The following is a 16977-nucleotide window of genomic DNA, read 5'->3' as shown; positions in this document are numbered from 1 at the left end:
TTTGCAGAATCGGTATATTTACCGATTCGGTATTTTGCCGATTCTGTAAATTTACCGAATCGGTAAATATACCGATTCTGTAAATAAAATGCCCCCTACATCTCCATTTGCAAATACCGGTCGGTAACGGCCGAAATCGGCCGTTACCGACCGGTATTTGCCGATCTACATCTGGCCCTAAGTGGCCTGGAAACGAACTGCAGCTGCTACACCCTTTTAAAAAAAACATTAAAGAATAGGAGGTTCGAGAAAGCAATGGAGAATGGGACAGAGAATCCAGCTCAACAAAGAGCAGGGGGTAAGCAACAGTGAAACTAGAAAGAGGGGGTGATAAAATGTAAGAACAGCCAAAAACATCGAGCAAAATCGGGACGGCCAGAAAAAGGTACTATGAGCTAATGGGGCAACAAGGAGAGCATGGGGTGTGGATGTCAGAATGGAAGCAGCCTTCTTAGGAGAAAGCAAGAACATACATGTACCCCATGGAATGTTGAGAAAAAAAGATAAAAAGTAGTTTCTGAAAAAGCAATGAAGTGATACAAATTCTCCAGTCAGAAACACTGTAAAACACCTTTACCCTAGGGAAGAGGGAAATATCAGAAACAAAGGAAAGTCATCAAGTAATGGGCAAATGTTAGAAGGTGGTTCTGACCATCTGAGCCACCCAGATTTTTTGCTTTTTGAACACCTATTTGTTTTGCTTTTACTGTGGGAGAGCCTCATAAGCTGGGACTCACCCACAGTGAACTCATGATGAAAGAGACTGTTTGTGGAATTTTACCGGTATTCCCCTGGTGACACTGGGCTGCTGCACTGCAGCTGGAGTAAGGTGCTGGTTGCATGCAGGCACGGGTGTAAGGGCTGCGCAGGGAAGATTCCTGGTGTGCGCAGCCCAGGAGCAGCTACAAAGTGAATGGTGTGGCAGGACTTACGAAATGAGCTGGGTGGTGACATGGAATAGGCTTTCTACAATGGGAAGAAACATCTGAGAGAAAGCCAGTGTGCTTTACTGTTTTCACTCCATTACTCTCCTATGAGGATGGGGCGCACATGTGCTAGTTTCAGTTTCCTAGGGCCTACAAATTCCAGACACGTAATAAAGTCCACTGTAACATGCGCAGTCATGGTAATGTGTCCCCAGGGTAGGTGTACCTATTTTAATGCTTGTTGAGATGATGGGATGGTGCCAGTTGTCAAGGCCCTCACTCCAGGTTGTGTTAACCCACTGCATTAGGGGGCAAGATGATGTGCAGACAAGGGAGTGGTGGTACTAGACCCAACCCCCCCCCTGCGGGAGGGGTGGAGATGTTATACAATGTCACAAAGTAATTCCAACAGCTTATGTATATTTGTAAATTGGTGCATAGTATTGAGTAATGTGTGTTTAATAAATGTACTCTTACTTTTATAAAGCAAAGTACAGATTGGACAATCAAGTATTAAGTGTTATTTCTGCGCACCTGTAACAGCGATTACTAGCCCACACTACCACCCTTGAGTAAGCCTTAGACTGCTCTGCAACGCTTCCCTCTGAGAGTCAAGGGCTACAATAGGGTGTTTGGTTCCCAGTGAAGGACTAATGTGACTTGTCATTTGTTCAGGCCTCACAGATACAGCCTTGTTTTCCAACAGCAAGCAAATGAAAAAGGCAGGAAAACCAGTCAAACATGAGCACTGGGCTGTCCTAAAGCCCACTCTAAATATTGGTATAGTACCCAATAGGTTCACATTTTTCATTTCGTCCAGGACCCAGTACAATTGAGGGAATACCTGCTTCTCTCATGGACACATTATCTTTGTGATTGAGAGATGGCGGGTTCAGACAGAGCAATGCAAAAGAAAAAATCAACAGACGGTCAGTAATAACAGTTTACTTCAGGTGCAAATAAGAGGCATGCACACCTGTTAGGCTAGTGGGTGATTTGGATGATACAGCACAGTGTATTTCTTAGCTGTTTGTTTAAGATGGGAGGATAGGTGCATCATAGCAATGTCTTGAATAGAATAGAGAGAGGAAACAACAATTGTGCCAAGCTAGCTTTGAATGTTAACCATTAGCTGTTGTGGATAATCCCACCACAGGGCTGAGCGCCTTTTTTCATATTTGGGGCACTTCACTCTTAAACCTTCATAATTATTTTCCCACAAGAGGGGACGCAGCTCAATATTGCCTCTTTTTCCTCCACATGCTGGAAGTACCCCGGTTTGTGGATTACTCTAGTGGGACCCATGAAAATAACCAAAATATAACTTTTTTTTTTACAAATGAGAAAAAAGTGCTGTGCAAGGAATCATTTTTTCCCCAAAACTTGCATCTACAAAAGGTTTGCAGTGCTAAGATCCCCATCTCCTAACCTTCAGGAACAAGCAGGTTTGTAAATAAATATTTTATACCACAGTTTTTGCATTTTTCTAAGTAGAAGTCAAGTTTTGTTCTATTTTTTCTGGTTTCAACCTACTTGCAGGTTGTGGTGGTACTATGTGTGAAACCCATGGATAAGCCCTGAAAGCTACACATTTCTGTAAACTAGACAAAATTCTGAATTCAGCATGAGGTCATTTGTCTAGATCGGTCAAGGGAGTCCCAAAGACACTAATAGTTGCAATCAAAAAGAATGTAAAAAAATAGAAATAGCTGACTCCCCTTTCATCTGTAATATTTTTGCCCAAATGGCTAATTTACAGCAGAAATATCCTGTGTGTCTGTCAGGCTATTCTGGTCGCAGGGGTATATAGCATTGGTTATTCGTCCACAAGCTCGCAATACCAAGGACCAACAACTAAGCTAAAGCTTAAAATAATTTTTCATTGGTTACCAACCAAGCAGCAATTCATAAGGTATAGTCAAATGAATGAAAAATGGGTATGAAGAAAAGCTATGTAGTTTTTAAATGCTCACATGATCCTTAGTTTAGGAATAGTGGCAGTTCGTACAACTCTGAATTTGGGGTTACCCACACTATCATGTGGTTCAGAGTGCATTTTGGAAAATTAGTTCCTGCACACTAGCTTACATTTAGAAGCCAAAAATGGAGCAAAATTAAATTTATGATAACAAATCTTCTTCTGTTCTGTGTTTCCACTCTTTTCCCTATAGCAAACGGTGTGCCCCTTGTGTGACTGGACCTATTCCTTGCAACAGGAAAGCTCCCAAAACATGAGAAATCACATTTTTGTCATGAAAATTACCCTTTTTCACAGTGTGGGCAGCTGTGGAATTTGGGCCTGGGCATGACCACCACACTAGGATACCAACCAAAGCCTGACATTTATATTTAGACATCCAGGGGTGACCATGGGGTGTGATTGCATGGATCACGCTATGTTTTCCTGTGCATGTTGCCTTGTAACCTCAAACACCTATAATACAGCATTGTCAGGCTCCAAAAATGGTACTCCTCTTGTGTGGCTGGAGCTAGTGCCTATGAATGAAACTAATCAATACGGGGAACATGCAAAGACCATATTGACTTTGTGTGGTACCTGTTTTGCTCTCTTCCAGTCACAGGCACTAGGCCCTGCCATACAAGTGGATTACTATTTTGGGCCATTTGCCCTGGTATCTCGTGGGCTTTTTGCCCACCAAGGGGTACAGAAGAGGGGTTAAACTCCCCAATCTGCCCTCTGGGTAGCATAAAGATTGGTGGGAGCATGGCCCGATACCTGCGTGGGCCGACCATCTTTTTGTTTTGGCCCTTTTTCACAGTTGGGTTTACTGCGCCCTGGGAAGAGATTGGGAGGAAAGCCCCAATTCTCCCTTAGGGGGAGGCAGAAAGACTGATGTGCCTATTTTGAGGTTGGGGCATGATCCAATGACTGGGTGAGTTAACTCCTCCCACTCTTACCCCATGAGGTCTGCAAGACTGTTTTGCTCTGTCTGGGGGCAAGGCCCGATGCCTGAGTGAGACGCCCAATCCCTTTTTGTTTTGTCACTTTTTCTCCTGGTGTATAGTGGTTTTTCTGACCCCCTTCCCGCACATCCCCTGGCAGGGGCTGACTTGGGGTAAAGCACCCAATTCACTCCCTAGGGGGGGGCAGGAAAATTATTACACCCTTTCTGGGATGGGGTTTGCCCAGTGCCTGGGAAAGCTGCCCACACCCCTTCTGTATTGTAACATCCAACTAGCCCCTGATGTGGAGACCCTTCCAGTACAAAACCTATGCTAGACTCATGTTCACACACTTGTACTATGGCGCAAAGTTATTTGTGTAGCACTTGGCAGCAAAATTCTGCACCGGCGCTGCTAGGGAGAGGGAAACAGAGTTCCATATCTCTGAAAATATTGCTCTTTCCTGACCCTCCTTGTCTTGCAACGCAGTGCAGCATATTTGGGTGTTGTGCTGCGTTGCATGGCATTTTTGTAAATCTGGTCCTTAATCGTTTTTGGAAGGAATGGCAGCAGAAAGCCTGGTTTTGTTTGTAGCACAACTGTTGGTTCCTAGGTGCTATAGGTAAACGCTTTCACCAAATCAGCTGGGGATAGCCAAACCCATTTCAACTATAGCAATGCCTTCCTCCTCGCTCCTATGTATTTCCACCGAACTACTCAATTACTTGCAACATCTTGATAGCATACCACTGGAGGACCCTTACATACTATAACTAATCATGCATGGAAAGATCGATTTCAGACCTATAAAAAGTGGCAGTGTTCATCTTTGGTTGTCTGTTTCACTTATTAGTGTTTTGTCATTGCATGGAAAGGCGGCATGGTTTGACTTTAAGGAACTGGCATTCCCTCTAGATGACAGATAACATATTCAGGGCATTGTTATTTATTATATTTTTGTGACCAGCATCATTTACACTGTCGAGGTGACATTTGTGCATGCTTAGTAGTCACATTGTCTACCTGACTTTTTAGAACGAATGTTTGTATAATGTATAATGTACATTAATGGTTTAAAGTAGTAAAACATTGTCTTTTCTTGTCTTTTCTTGCTTCTTACAGATAGGCAAAAAGAGCAATCCAGATGGGGTGCAGATGTTGTCGAATGATACAATGGTAAAGTAACTTGAATGAACAGCTATGCCAACTCACTTCTTTCCAATCGTGACTTTAGGTTTCCAAAAGAGGTTGTCCTGGTGGATGGAATTGGAGACAATAACACCTTTCCCTTCTTTACTAAACCATACGTGCTTCTTTCCCTGCTCGTGTGGGCTTACTGTAGAATGTGAAGCGTGTACTCTCCAGAGCCTTTCTGTAATCTGTCAATTGAAGACAAGTAGCATCCTCAACGCATACATGATCTACTTTTACCCGCATTGCAATCATACTGCTAGGACCCGAGTTACCCGCTAGGGGGATCAGTACATTGCTATTTTCACAGATTACCTGCATTTTATCGGCGGAAATGGAGCTGCATATAACCAACTGGCTACCAAAGGTACATCTTGAGTTAGACAGTACTGTATATATTGCCACACAGAGTCAGCCCTTTCACATGACTCACATGATTCGGTGGCTTTCTTCTCACTCTATGGTTTGCCTCCTTCTATGTTTGTCCCTCCCCTGGAGCATACCTTGTTTACCTTTTATTTTGAGTGGCTTAGGTGTGGTCTTCCATTGCTGACAGCGTGAAACTACTTTTTTTTGTTTTGTTTAATTTTATCAACTGTTTTTCCCTCCATGGTAATGCATGTCATGGTTTTCAAATGGTGTTCACTCTTTACTGTGGTGCCCCTCCCTAACTCCCCCCACCTTTCCGGTTGTCAGCCTTGATGATACCCTGGATGTTCTCATTTCCTTGTCTATCATCTCGGTGCTCCTCCACTGTGTGCCAGTTAATGGATGGTAACTATGGTGATACACTGGATATTTTCCCTTTGCATTTTCTAGTGCTGCCTCTCTCAATAGTGGTAGCCAATGTTGTTTCATTGCTTTATTTACTTTTAAAATGGTTGTTCGAACATTGGTAAAGCAAGTTGCATTGCATGTTCAGCATTGTCCAAATGAGACTAACTGGCTTTGTCAATGCTTGTTTCAACTTGAAACCTTTTTCTCAATTGGAGACCATGCTTGTAGGTTTTTGCCACCACACTCCCTTCTAGCACAAGAGTGACAGACTTGCAACTCTGGCTTTTTATGACAATGTATGAATGTTGTAAAACAATCTCAAAGATGTGTCTTCTCATTCTCGGAAGACATACAAGCTGGCTATGTGGATTGCAAAATGTCCGCTTAACTATTACTGTCTTGGATGCAATATGATAACTTCTTGCTGGCATTTGGATCTCTTCATTGGCTGACATTGGCAATACAATTCAATTGAATTCCTCGGTATTGTACACAAGACGTTTCTGACCATGCTCCTTCACCAGAAATACGTTTCAATATTATCTACTTCAAATAACCCTTAAATCTTCTGCAGCCTATCAATTCCAACTGAGATAAATCTGGAAATAGCAGGAGTATGTGCTCACTCAATCCTAGCAGCTACCCAGAGGTGCACACTTCTCAATCTGTCGTGTATTTCTATAGGTTCTGAATCGATCCCCCTATTCCTGACCCTATTCTGGTTAAACTTACTAGCTAGTTAACTAACAGTCAGCCCATGAGGCAAGAAAACCCCCATGATGCAGATACCGTTATCTGACGCAGTCACACTACGGCACAGGAACGTGTTATCTGATTAGGTCATAACGCTTGAGATCTAATTAGACAAGCGACATTCCTCCAGCCCCTGATAAGGCATACGACGTTCTCATAACAAATCAAACCTATGACAACCTGGATAATCCGTGCGGCCATTGTTTTGATTTCACAGAGAACTTTAGTAAAGAATGTGCTAACGAGCAAGTCGTATGACATCTTTATTGACGTACCTATGTCCATCCTTACGTCAATCCCGGCACCTTTAAGGTATAAATATTGCCGACCTTGCCCTATGCAAAACACACGCGTGGTGACAAGACGGAGCAGCCATACTTGCCGAAGCAGAGAGCAGAAGCAGACCCCGCAGGCAGCAGCCCCGCCTTCCTGACGCGCTGAGAGACGCGCTGCTATCTCAAGCCGAGAGACCCAGCACCGGCGCTTCCGGGTAGCCCTCGCAGGCAGCCTGGAATATCGAGAGCAGAGAAAGAGATACCATTCCTCATTCATCCTAAATTCCAGGTACAGAACTGAATAACCCCTCCTAGAGAATTCTTTAGTTATTCACTTGGCAAAAACAAACTTAACTTAAACTGTAACTTTCTATTCCCGCCCACGCATTAGACTTAGGTCAGGTACACGGGGTAGGCGTATTTAGAAACACCAGTTGAGTGCGTTTAGTCAAATGTATATGTGTATGTAAATATATTTTAATCATTTTAAACATCATATGGCTCAGAAACCATATCAATGTTTTTACAGTATTATTTTGTACTATTGCTTTTAACGTATGCACTTTACTTAACTATAAGTATTGCACTAATATCGATCCATTTCTCTTGTACGAGAAAAGAGACTGATCAATAAATAACATCTTTTATTGAACACGCCCGTCTCTTCCTTTGCTCTACATTCTGATGAGACTAAGAATGCACGTACTGACTGAGTAAAATAATTGCCTTGTGCTCACACGACTCTTGAGATTGACTCTTGATTAGGGGAGAGCAAAGTTGTCATGTTCTATGGTTGTCAGAAACTAAATCCCTTCTTGTCTAATCAGGGAAGTTAATCCTTCCTTGAACATTCGAGAAAGTTTCTAGCGAACTCTGAGCTTAGCTGGCAAACCCAAAAATTAAGTCTAGTATCGACAGTAGTAGACCTAGTTAACGTCTGGCCTAGGCCTTTACTGCTGTAGGTACTATTCCAATGCGCAGAGCCTATTGGGAAAATAGGAGCTACACTACATGGCGCCCAACGTGTTTGGAAAGGGCGATAAAACTAACGTAAGACATTTAGAGTAACTCAGTCGTGCTTTCTCACTCAGACCCCTTTTCCCAAAAACTCCAAAGACGTCTGGAGTGGGTGAAAGGTTATAATATCCTCCAAAACCTCGCAGGAGGGAACTCCTATGTATGGTTCTTGGTCTAGTCAACGTTGAAGGATAAAACAGTTCCAAAATATTGTGCATCTAATCTCTGTTTCCATAAAGAAACCTGATCTGCAAATAAACATAATACCATCCTGTCAGCAAAATGGACAGCGATGAAGAACGAGAGGTTACTAGATTAGCTACTGAAATAGCAGATGCTGATGCTACCATGCAAGCAGCAGACGCGGATATAATACTCATTCCGGTCGCCAAAAGGAGATCTATAACCTTAAAACTTATAGAAAATGGACTGACACCTAGAGGTGGCACAGTCATATTCGTAATCGAGGCACACGAATATCGGCAGACAGAGGTATACTATACATGGATACATTTTCCAGCAGCTAATACTATAACAAAGTACTTCCACTATTACAAAGTAGAGGAACCTCCTAATGAGTACACTCCTTTCGAGGAGGTGGAAGTACCACTCAAATTCCAAGAGCATTTGCTCTTATTTGATGGCGCCCTAAAACATAATAATCACATTACAAGGCTCGGTCCTTTAGGAAGACCAGGAGCAACGTGGCCGGTCTTAGCCGGATACACACCATATCCAGACATCGAAAGAATGCCTGCAGCAGAGCTGTTAATACAGCTAAAACAACTACTAAAAATTCACAGACAATTAGTTCAGTATGTAATGCGGACTTCAACAATTCAGCCAGCGATTAAACTTCCACAGCTGACCCCTCATCAGGGGAACACAAATAAAATTACACCACAGAACATCCAATCCTGCCTAGGTAAAGTTCCAGCTAAACGGGAACAGATACCATTCTGGTTGGCACAGAAAATTACCCAAATAGAGGCGGTGTTTCCTGACACCACCCCATTAGAAAAACACAGAATTCTGACTATATGTCTCCCAATGGGAATCGCACCACACATTGAGGACTGTGACACTTGGGGTACAGTCTTTGCTTCCATCTACACAAAAACGCACGGTGTTCCATCCATTTCGGTAATACCAGATGTGCTAAAACAAATTCAAGATGAATATGGTCCAGAACCTGCTTTAACTCTTGGTATGAAATTACTAAAAGACTTCAAGCAGGTCTCGGCTATATTACTAGCCAACATAAAGGGTGAAGCAGCAAACGTGGCGATCCGCCAGAGGTTAAAAGAGACAGATATAGCAGACCAACCAGCTGAAATTGCCAGAATCATAGAAAAATCCTATGAAGAACTAGGCAGAGATAGTCTAGGTGGAATACCAGTAAAACCGCAACTGACTACAAGTCCAGAAAAAATGTTTTTTAATAATAATAATAATTCACCAAAAAAGAACTGGGATGGAAACAAACAATCCAATCCAAAAGAAAAGAAATTCCAGTCCAGAGGAAGGTCTCCTAGGCGAAGAGAGAAATCTCCAAACCCGAGACAAAGGTCACCTCAGAGTGAACCCTCTGGGAATAGATATAACCTTAGAAATAGGGATAATATTAAAAAACGTGATAGATATCAAGACATTGATACACGTCCCTCTCAATCTTTTCAGAATTCCTCGCAGAAATCGGAAAGAAGAGGACGATCAGAAGAGCACGCCAAGTCCAAAGACAAGGAACCTGCTCAACTGAAAAAGAAATCACAATTTCCAAAAAAGAAGGTAGCCAGTATCAAGGTAGTTAACAATGCCGAGAATACTGAGGACACAACTGAAAAACGGAGAATGGGCTCAGACAATGCTAGACAGCGCAGCAGAGGTGAGCATAGCTCGCAAAGTCCTTATGGATCATCTGGAGACAGTGGACACGAATGAATACCTTCAAGTGGAAACTGCAGATACCAGAGTTAGCAAGCCCCACAAAATATACGAGATAACATTACGTATAGAGGGAGATAAGACTAGGAAAATAAGGGGACTATTTTGGGATAACCTATCCAAAGGCTATGACATCCTTCTAGCTGAAAAAGACTGGCCACCAGAGTTTGTCAGGGAGTGCCCTCATGGCGAAGAAGTAATTATGCCTGCCTTCTCGAATCAAATACCGATTCATAAAAAATATACACTTGCTAGAAAGTGGGCAGTGGCCTTAGCACCTGCTTTATATAAAAATCATGTAGGATGGGATGAGGATTCTCCTCCTCACAAAATCCAGTTAAAATCACAACCTACTGCACAAAGGCAGTACCCAATTAAGCAATAAGCTAAAAAACAAGTAAATGAAATACTAGATCAGCTAGAATACCAGGGGGTGATTGAAACTTGCACCTCACAAATGAACAATCCTTTGTTTCCGGTCTCCAAACCAGACAATTCGTACCGTCTAGTTTTGGATTACCGACACCTTAACACATGTTGCAAAACCTTTGCAGTGCAAAACTCACACAGTGCTGCACTAATGAATAACATAGTGCGCAAAAAATACAAAACAACCTTGGACATCTCCAATGGATTCTTTTGTCAAAACATAGCACCAGAGAGCAGATATTTAACAGCTTTCTCAGTAAATGGCACTCAAAAACAATTCTGTCGGTTAGCCCAGGGGTACAAGAACAGCCCGGGGGTATTCTCAGCGAGAGTAACAGAATTACTACAACTATATGATGATGAAGCATTATCTTATGTCGATGACATTTACTTAACAGATGATGACTTGGAGACTCACTTGAAAAGAGTGAACACCATAATACTTGGTTTCGCTGCAGAGGGTTACAAATTCAACTTCAAAAAGTCCAGAATTGCCCATCTGACGGTCCTATTCTTAGGATATGAGTTATCAAGTGAAGGCAAAAGCCTGGCAGACAATTTCCTAGAGAAATGTGCCGTAATCCAAGCTCCTAAAACACTAAAAAACCTACAGTCAATTCTAGGCTTCCTAAATTTCGGAAGAACATATATTGCAAATTACGCAGAAAGGGTCAAACCCCTTTATGATCTAATTAAACCAGACTTTAAAAGATCCAGTTGGACTCAAGCACACACAGAAATTTTGAGATCCTTACAAACAGACATGCTAATTAAAACAAAATTAGAAACCCGTGATAATACACGCAACCTTGTGATCCGAGTCATCCCAGGGAGATGCGGATTCACATACCTAACCTCTAATGAGGGAGATAAGGTACCAATTGCATTCAAATCACATTTGTACACAAAAGCTGAACAGAAATTCAACAACAAAGGAAAAATTGTTCAAGCAGTTCAAACCGCAATAGCTAGAGAAAAAGACATAGCTGACGGTAGACATATCACAGTCAGAACAGCAGAATCAGTCTTTGAGGCATTAACAACACCGTGTAATTTACCAACAACAACATTGGATCCAGAATGGTTACAATGGGTAAATTCAATCACAACGGACAAAGTATATTACTTCTTTGATCCAGAACTAGAAGAATTAAAAAATCTAAAATATGAAAAAACGTATCCTCTGCCAATCGACATTCTGCCTCTACGACATTACGCCTGTGTAATCTATACAGACGGACATGCTCAACCCTCCGTTTGGGGAGAACATGCATACAATCCCACATGTGAGATTACAAAAGAAGTGTGGCACGGAGGTAAACTAAGACCTCTATTAACAAAATCACACTCAGTAGAAACTAATTCAGAACTACAAACTGAAATATTAGCTTTGAAAATGGCGCTAGATAATGCGGATCGCGAATTCCCGACACTTATAGTGTCAGATTCATATTTCTGCGTCAAAGCATATAACAAGGATTTGCAGACCTGGATTCAGAACGATTACAAAGATGACACGGATGCACCAATAAAGCAGAGACTGCTCTGGGAACAGGTAGCTCTTTTGAAAAAAGAACTACCAAGGACTCACGTGACACACTCACTGAGTCACCAGCGTGATGGCGTTCACGTTGTAGGGAATTCATTGGCTGAAACAGCCGCAGCGGCAGCCAGTAAACCGGCTCCCGTAGATCGAAAAAAGCGTACATTAAAATACATTGACGGCGAAACATTGCTGGCAGTAAAAACGTCATCAAAAGGCGACTGCTCGGCGTTACCGATCAACTATCCACTCAATTACACATACATCATAGATGCAAACTCCATTCCTTTTGCTCGAATCCCTGGAGTGGGGGATAGAGTGATTCCAAACATGGACAGGAGAAACTTGTTAATCGCAGACGCACACATGGGCGAGGGTCTCAGACACCTTAAATTAAAAGATTCTCTGGAAGAATTACAATCACGGTACTGGTGGCCAGGCATGAGCCTGCACTACACCATGTTTGTAAAAAACTGCCCAAACTGCAACAGAGATCGCAGTGGGGAGAGAAGCAGTTTAATACCTCGTCGTATCAAGGCAGATAACATCACCACTAAAAAGAATGGCTTGCGATTAACATATACAGGCTAGTTCCCACTTATAATGTAGATCCACAGCACTCGGCTGACGTCCGGACTGTTATACAAGATTTTCGAGTCTAAATGGCATATACGCTAAGAGCATGCTACGTTCGACCATTTTTTTCTTTTTCTCAGGCAATCCAGCCTGGGGGGGGGAAAGAATGGCCAAATGAGCACAGCCCAGCGGGAATCTTCTCACTTCCTTCCTGAGGGTATGGGATGGTGTAAAGAAAAAACCGTGACATAAAGCAATCTATAACGGCAAAGGTATTAGGTTCGGGAGCTGGGTGGGTCAAACATCTAATAAGTGTCCAACGTAGTCTAAATAACTTGCCAAGAAATTCTCTGAAGGGATTCAGTCCGTACGAATTATTATTCGGAACTAGGATGTTGATCTCTGACCTTGATAGTCAGACTTCAGTGGTAACAGAAAAAAGCTTTGATGTCAAAGACCGTTTGGCTATTTTGCAGGACTTAAACAAAACAAGAAAAGACCTGAGCAACATACAGTTGAAAGAACAGCCAACGACCACTGAAGATTCACCACCTGTCCCAGCAAGACCTGTCTGGATTCCAAAAGTCGGGGATCTAGTCAGGGAGAAGATCGCGGTAAAGAAGGAATTTGGGCCTTCTTACAGAAAAGCAGTTCCTGTCTTGTCTGTCAACGGGACAAGATCAGTTGTACTACCGCCACTTGCTGGTAAAAAGGAGAACCGAGTTGTATCCATCGACCTGGTAAAACCACAACATGTGGCCGATAACAAACAGTAGGCCAAGTGGACTCCCAATAAGTAGCAGAACACCAAGGTTTGCTACCAGTACAGAGGTCCTATCAAAGAGGCTCATCACATTCGAAACGCCTACAGAAGAACAACAAGGACTATGCAACAATGCAATAGAACTAAGACCTCTGAAAACCCAAATAAAGACATTTAGCAGAAACACACCAATCTACAATGAAGTACCAAGTGAAAATGCAAGAAACAAAAATCCTGAACCAATTGGAACAATTGACAGAACTGCATCCGGTTACTTCATCAACTTCGATGATTCCTCTGACGGTTTCAGCGAACAAAAGACACAGCCATCATCAAAATCCTTTAAAGACAAAGCGAAGGAACTTTTGAAACAACTAAAAGAAACATATCTGATTTCTCCATGGATTGAATTTTGGGTGGGTTTTGGTGCATTTATCCTCATACTTTGGCTCATCATGGTATTTACCTTGGGACGCTTCATTGAGGGAAAATATGCTAAAATGGACACAGCAAGTCAGAACATCAACTTGGTCCTCAAACCACACACATCTTCACACGTCGAGAAACGAGAACTTTCTTCAGAACTTTCTTCAGCCAACTTCACAGCAATTCCAATACCTGGTGGGGTAGCCTGGGACAACACTGACTATGAAATTTATGGTCCGGTCGAGATCCTGAAATATCCACACCAAATCAAGATCTCCTTGAGTGACTTTGCAAAACCAAACTCATTTGCTGATGATTGGGACTTTGAAAGTATTAACAATATGATGTCTGACTTAGTAATGTCTGCTAAATTTACAAAACATGATTATTTGCAGGGTTCTACAAATTATGACAGCATGTATTGCTATAACCATTATGGTAACCATTTCTTGCATAAATCTGCACAACCTAGAAATGTTTTAAATTTTAATCAATGGGAACATTGTGCTACACCTCCAAAAGGGAGCTCAAGAACCGTGTATGGCAAATATTCATATTTTTCAGGTTTTAACACAAGTAATGCGGAAACATTTTATTTTAAATTGTCAAACAAGACAGGGACCAAAACCATGATAACCAACACAAAATTGATTTATTCTGACTTATTCTTTGAACAAATGAATACTTTTGGATTTAATTATTGGGACAAAAATGTTGATTTGAAAAGTGTTTGGGGTACAAAAGAATGGCAAGTACAGGGTATAGAAGCTTTGTTTAGAGCCTGCATGATCCCAGAACAAATGATATTTTTAAATGACACTGTTCAACAAACTACCTGTCTTGGCTTAGCCAAAATCAAAGATTTAAATAACCTGTCTATTCCAAAGCCAACAATGTTTAGCAATAACTCTGATACAGATGAAGAAATAGACATAAACCATATACTTAACCAAAACAGAACACATCCTGATTGGAAACAATGGTTGATCTGGCCCACAGATACAAATAACTGTCAAGATAGATTCCTGAATAAAACACAGGGTTTCAAAATGACCAGGCCAGACCCTAGATATCCCCAAAGACATCACCCAGGGATAATAACAACCTACAGTGTGGGCAAATTATGCCTTCAATGGCTACAAACTTCCACACTGCCTGAAATTAAGCAACACCTAACTTTACTTACTGATGGTGCTGACTTGCGTGATTTCATACTGGGACCACGCAAACAGCGTCATAAGCGTTTCATAGCAGCCTCTGTATATGCAGCATACAATGAGGCCTGGAAGGTTACTCAAATTGAGACAGCAGAAAGAATACGGGAAATTGACCGTATTAATTTGGAAAAATCACTTTCTGTAGTGGACAATGGGTTAATGACTCTGTCCTCCAGAATTTTTTCATTGGACAGCATTGTGTCTTCAGCAATCGATATATTATCGCAAGACTTACTGTTATTACAACATGGTCAGTCACAATTGCGTTCTATTGTACAGCTTGGCTGGACGTTACAAAATCTGCGTTCAGGCTACGTGCCTTGGCGTTTAATCAACACAACGTCACTATTCCAAATCTTTAACCTTACTGATAGACAAATCGGTATGGCGCAGAAGGGTGCTGATTATACAATCTTGAGCATTGAAAAACTAGAAAGATTACCAATGACAATGTCAGAACGACCTGTCAGTGAATGGATAATCCACGGAATCATAAATATTCCAATCTCAACCTTCAGGTTTCAATACTGCCAAAAATATATACAGGCTGGCATGTACGAGAAATTGGGAAAGGGGTACCTTAAAACAACTTGGAACCTGCCCTATTCACATGCATGTGTCAGTAACAAAGGACAGAAAGTGTTTCTTAGTGGCAACAATTGTGCTATGTCACTAAGCGGCACGCTTCTGTGTAACGGTATTAGTTTGCACGGAGCCTGTGAAGGGAATTCATACAACCTTTCATGTCACCAGCAAGGCGCACCTGCAACTGAAATAGAACCATTCTTTCAAAGACTCTATAATGGGAGTTACATTCTAATTGTAGACCGCAGATGTTGTAGTCTTATGCCCGGGACTCCTTATCTCGTCACTACGACGGCGAAGGTCAAGTGCTGTGGACGTTCTTTGTTCCCCAGCTCCTTTCCAGACAGGGAGGCAAGGGCATGGCCCGGTCTGAAAATTACTTCTATTCGAATAGACACTTTAAGCAGAATGAAAACAGTGCTTCTTCAGACGCCTACAAGGCTCACGTCATCAAAAGAAACGTATGATCTACAAGTCGCAAGGACGACTGCAGAGATACATACATTATTATCAACTAATTCCCCCGTACATTTCGCGGAAATCCTGAGCGAAATCTTAAATATTTCTGATACCACTGGGGTCTCAAAGGTATTTAAGACAGTATTTTCGATGGCATTAACACCATTCAAAGCCATACTGGGTATTTTTCCAGATTTCGTCCATTCGATTTTTGGCGGACTTCCCTTGATCCTGGGACTAATTGCAGGAATCCTATTCCTAGTCCTTATTTTTCGTTATGGCAACCCATGTCACAGAACAAAATCTCACGACAATGGAAGATACGATCCTAGCCATTGGATACCGGGACCGGATATCAAAAATCCTGGGACTCTCCCGGCTTAGAGACCTGAACATGACTTGGTTTCTATCATTTCGACCAATGTGGCAAAGGTGTGTTTTACCTGTACTAAGGTGTCTGCTATGCGGAGAAGAATGCGTGTTAGACACCTGTCTGACGCTACAATCGGATGCGCCGGTGGATGCAGATACACTGTTGGTTCCTACCAAGGTTCACGCACTGTGCTGCCCTCAAAGGCTGCCAATTCTGATGACGGCATTCCTGGAATCTTCACCACTGCGATTGAAGAGTAGTGAAGTTCAAGATGAAAGCAGCATCGAACAGGTACGACCTTCTGTCAGCAATGCAAATCAGAATGTCAATGGAGACAATCATGCGCACGAATGCATGGTTACCCCTATTTCCGACTTAGTGGAACTTTCCCATGAAGCTGTTGACAGTTTTTTCGAAAGCCTGAATGATATGATGTTCTCTCCGGAACAGAAATAGAGACTTTTGAGTAAACTCGCACACGGCGTTCCCTGAATTCGGCCTTCAACTTTAAAAATAAAGTCACATGAACAATTACAATCCAGTTCACGGACAGCAACTTTTTTCAGCAAGCCCCTAAAATATTTTTCTATATATTTTTTCCCGGGACACTGATCTTCTGCTTAAAGTAAGAAACTATTCCTAGAGAACTAAGATTTCTATTTTTTTAGATACTTTATAGACTTTATATAGACTTTAGCTGCCCGCTGGTATGTTCACAATATATTTTATGTGATGAAATGGTTTCGACTTTTTTTCTGTATAGCCATATTAAGAGCCATTTCATGTGTATTTCTCATATACCAACAAGCAATAATGCAT

General features: G+C 41.9%; 1 protein-coding gene across 2 annotated transcripts in view; it reads left to right on the top strand.

The window, feature by feature from the left end:
- The window catches only part of LOC144821377 (uncharacterized), a 357336-nt gene that overhangs the window by 336559 nt on the left and 3800 nt on the right, over positions 1-16977 (top strand). For both annotated transcript variants that reach the window (XM_078678357.1, XM_078678356.1), the window contains one exon: positions 4953-5006. In XM_078678357.1, coding sequence (XP_078534483.1) covers positions 4975-5006 — 32 coding nt within the window. In that variant the 5' untranslated portion in view covers positions 4953-4974. The remainder of the gene's footprint in view (positions 1-4952; positions 5007-16977) is intronic.

Source organism: Lissotriton helveticus, chromosome 2_2, assembly GCF_964261635.1.
Source record: "Lissotriton helveticus chromosome 2_2, aLisHel1.1, whole genome shotgun sequence".
NCBI lineage: Eukaryota > Metazoa > Chordata > Amphibia > Caudata > Salamandridae > Lissotriton > Lissotriton helveticus.
Note: the sequence above shows the minus strand (reverse complement) of the source record. Positions and strands in the feature narration are given on the sequence as shown.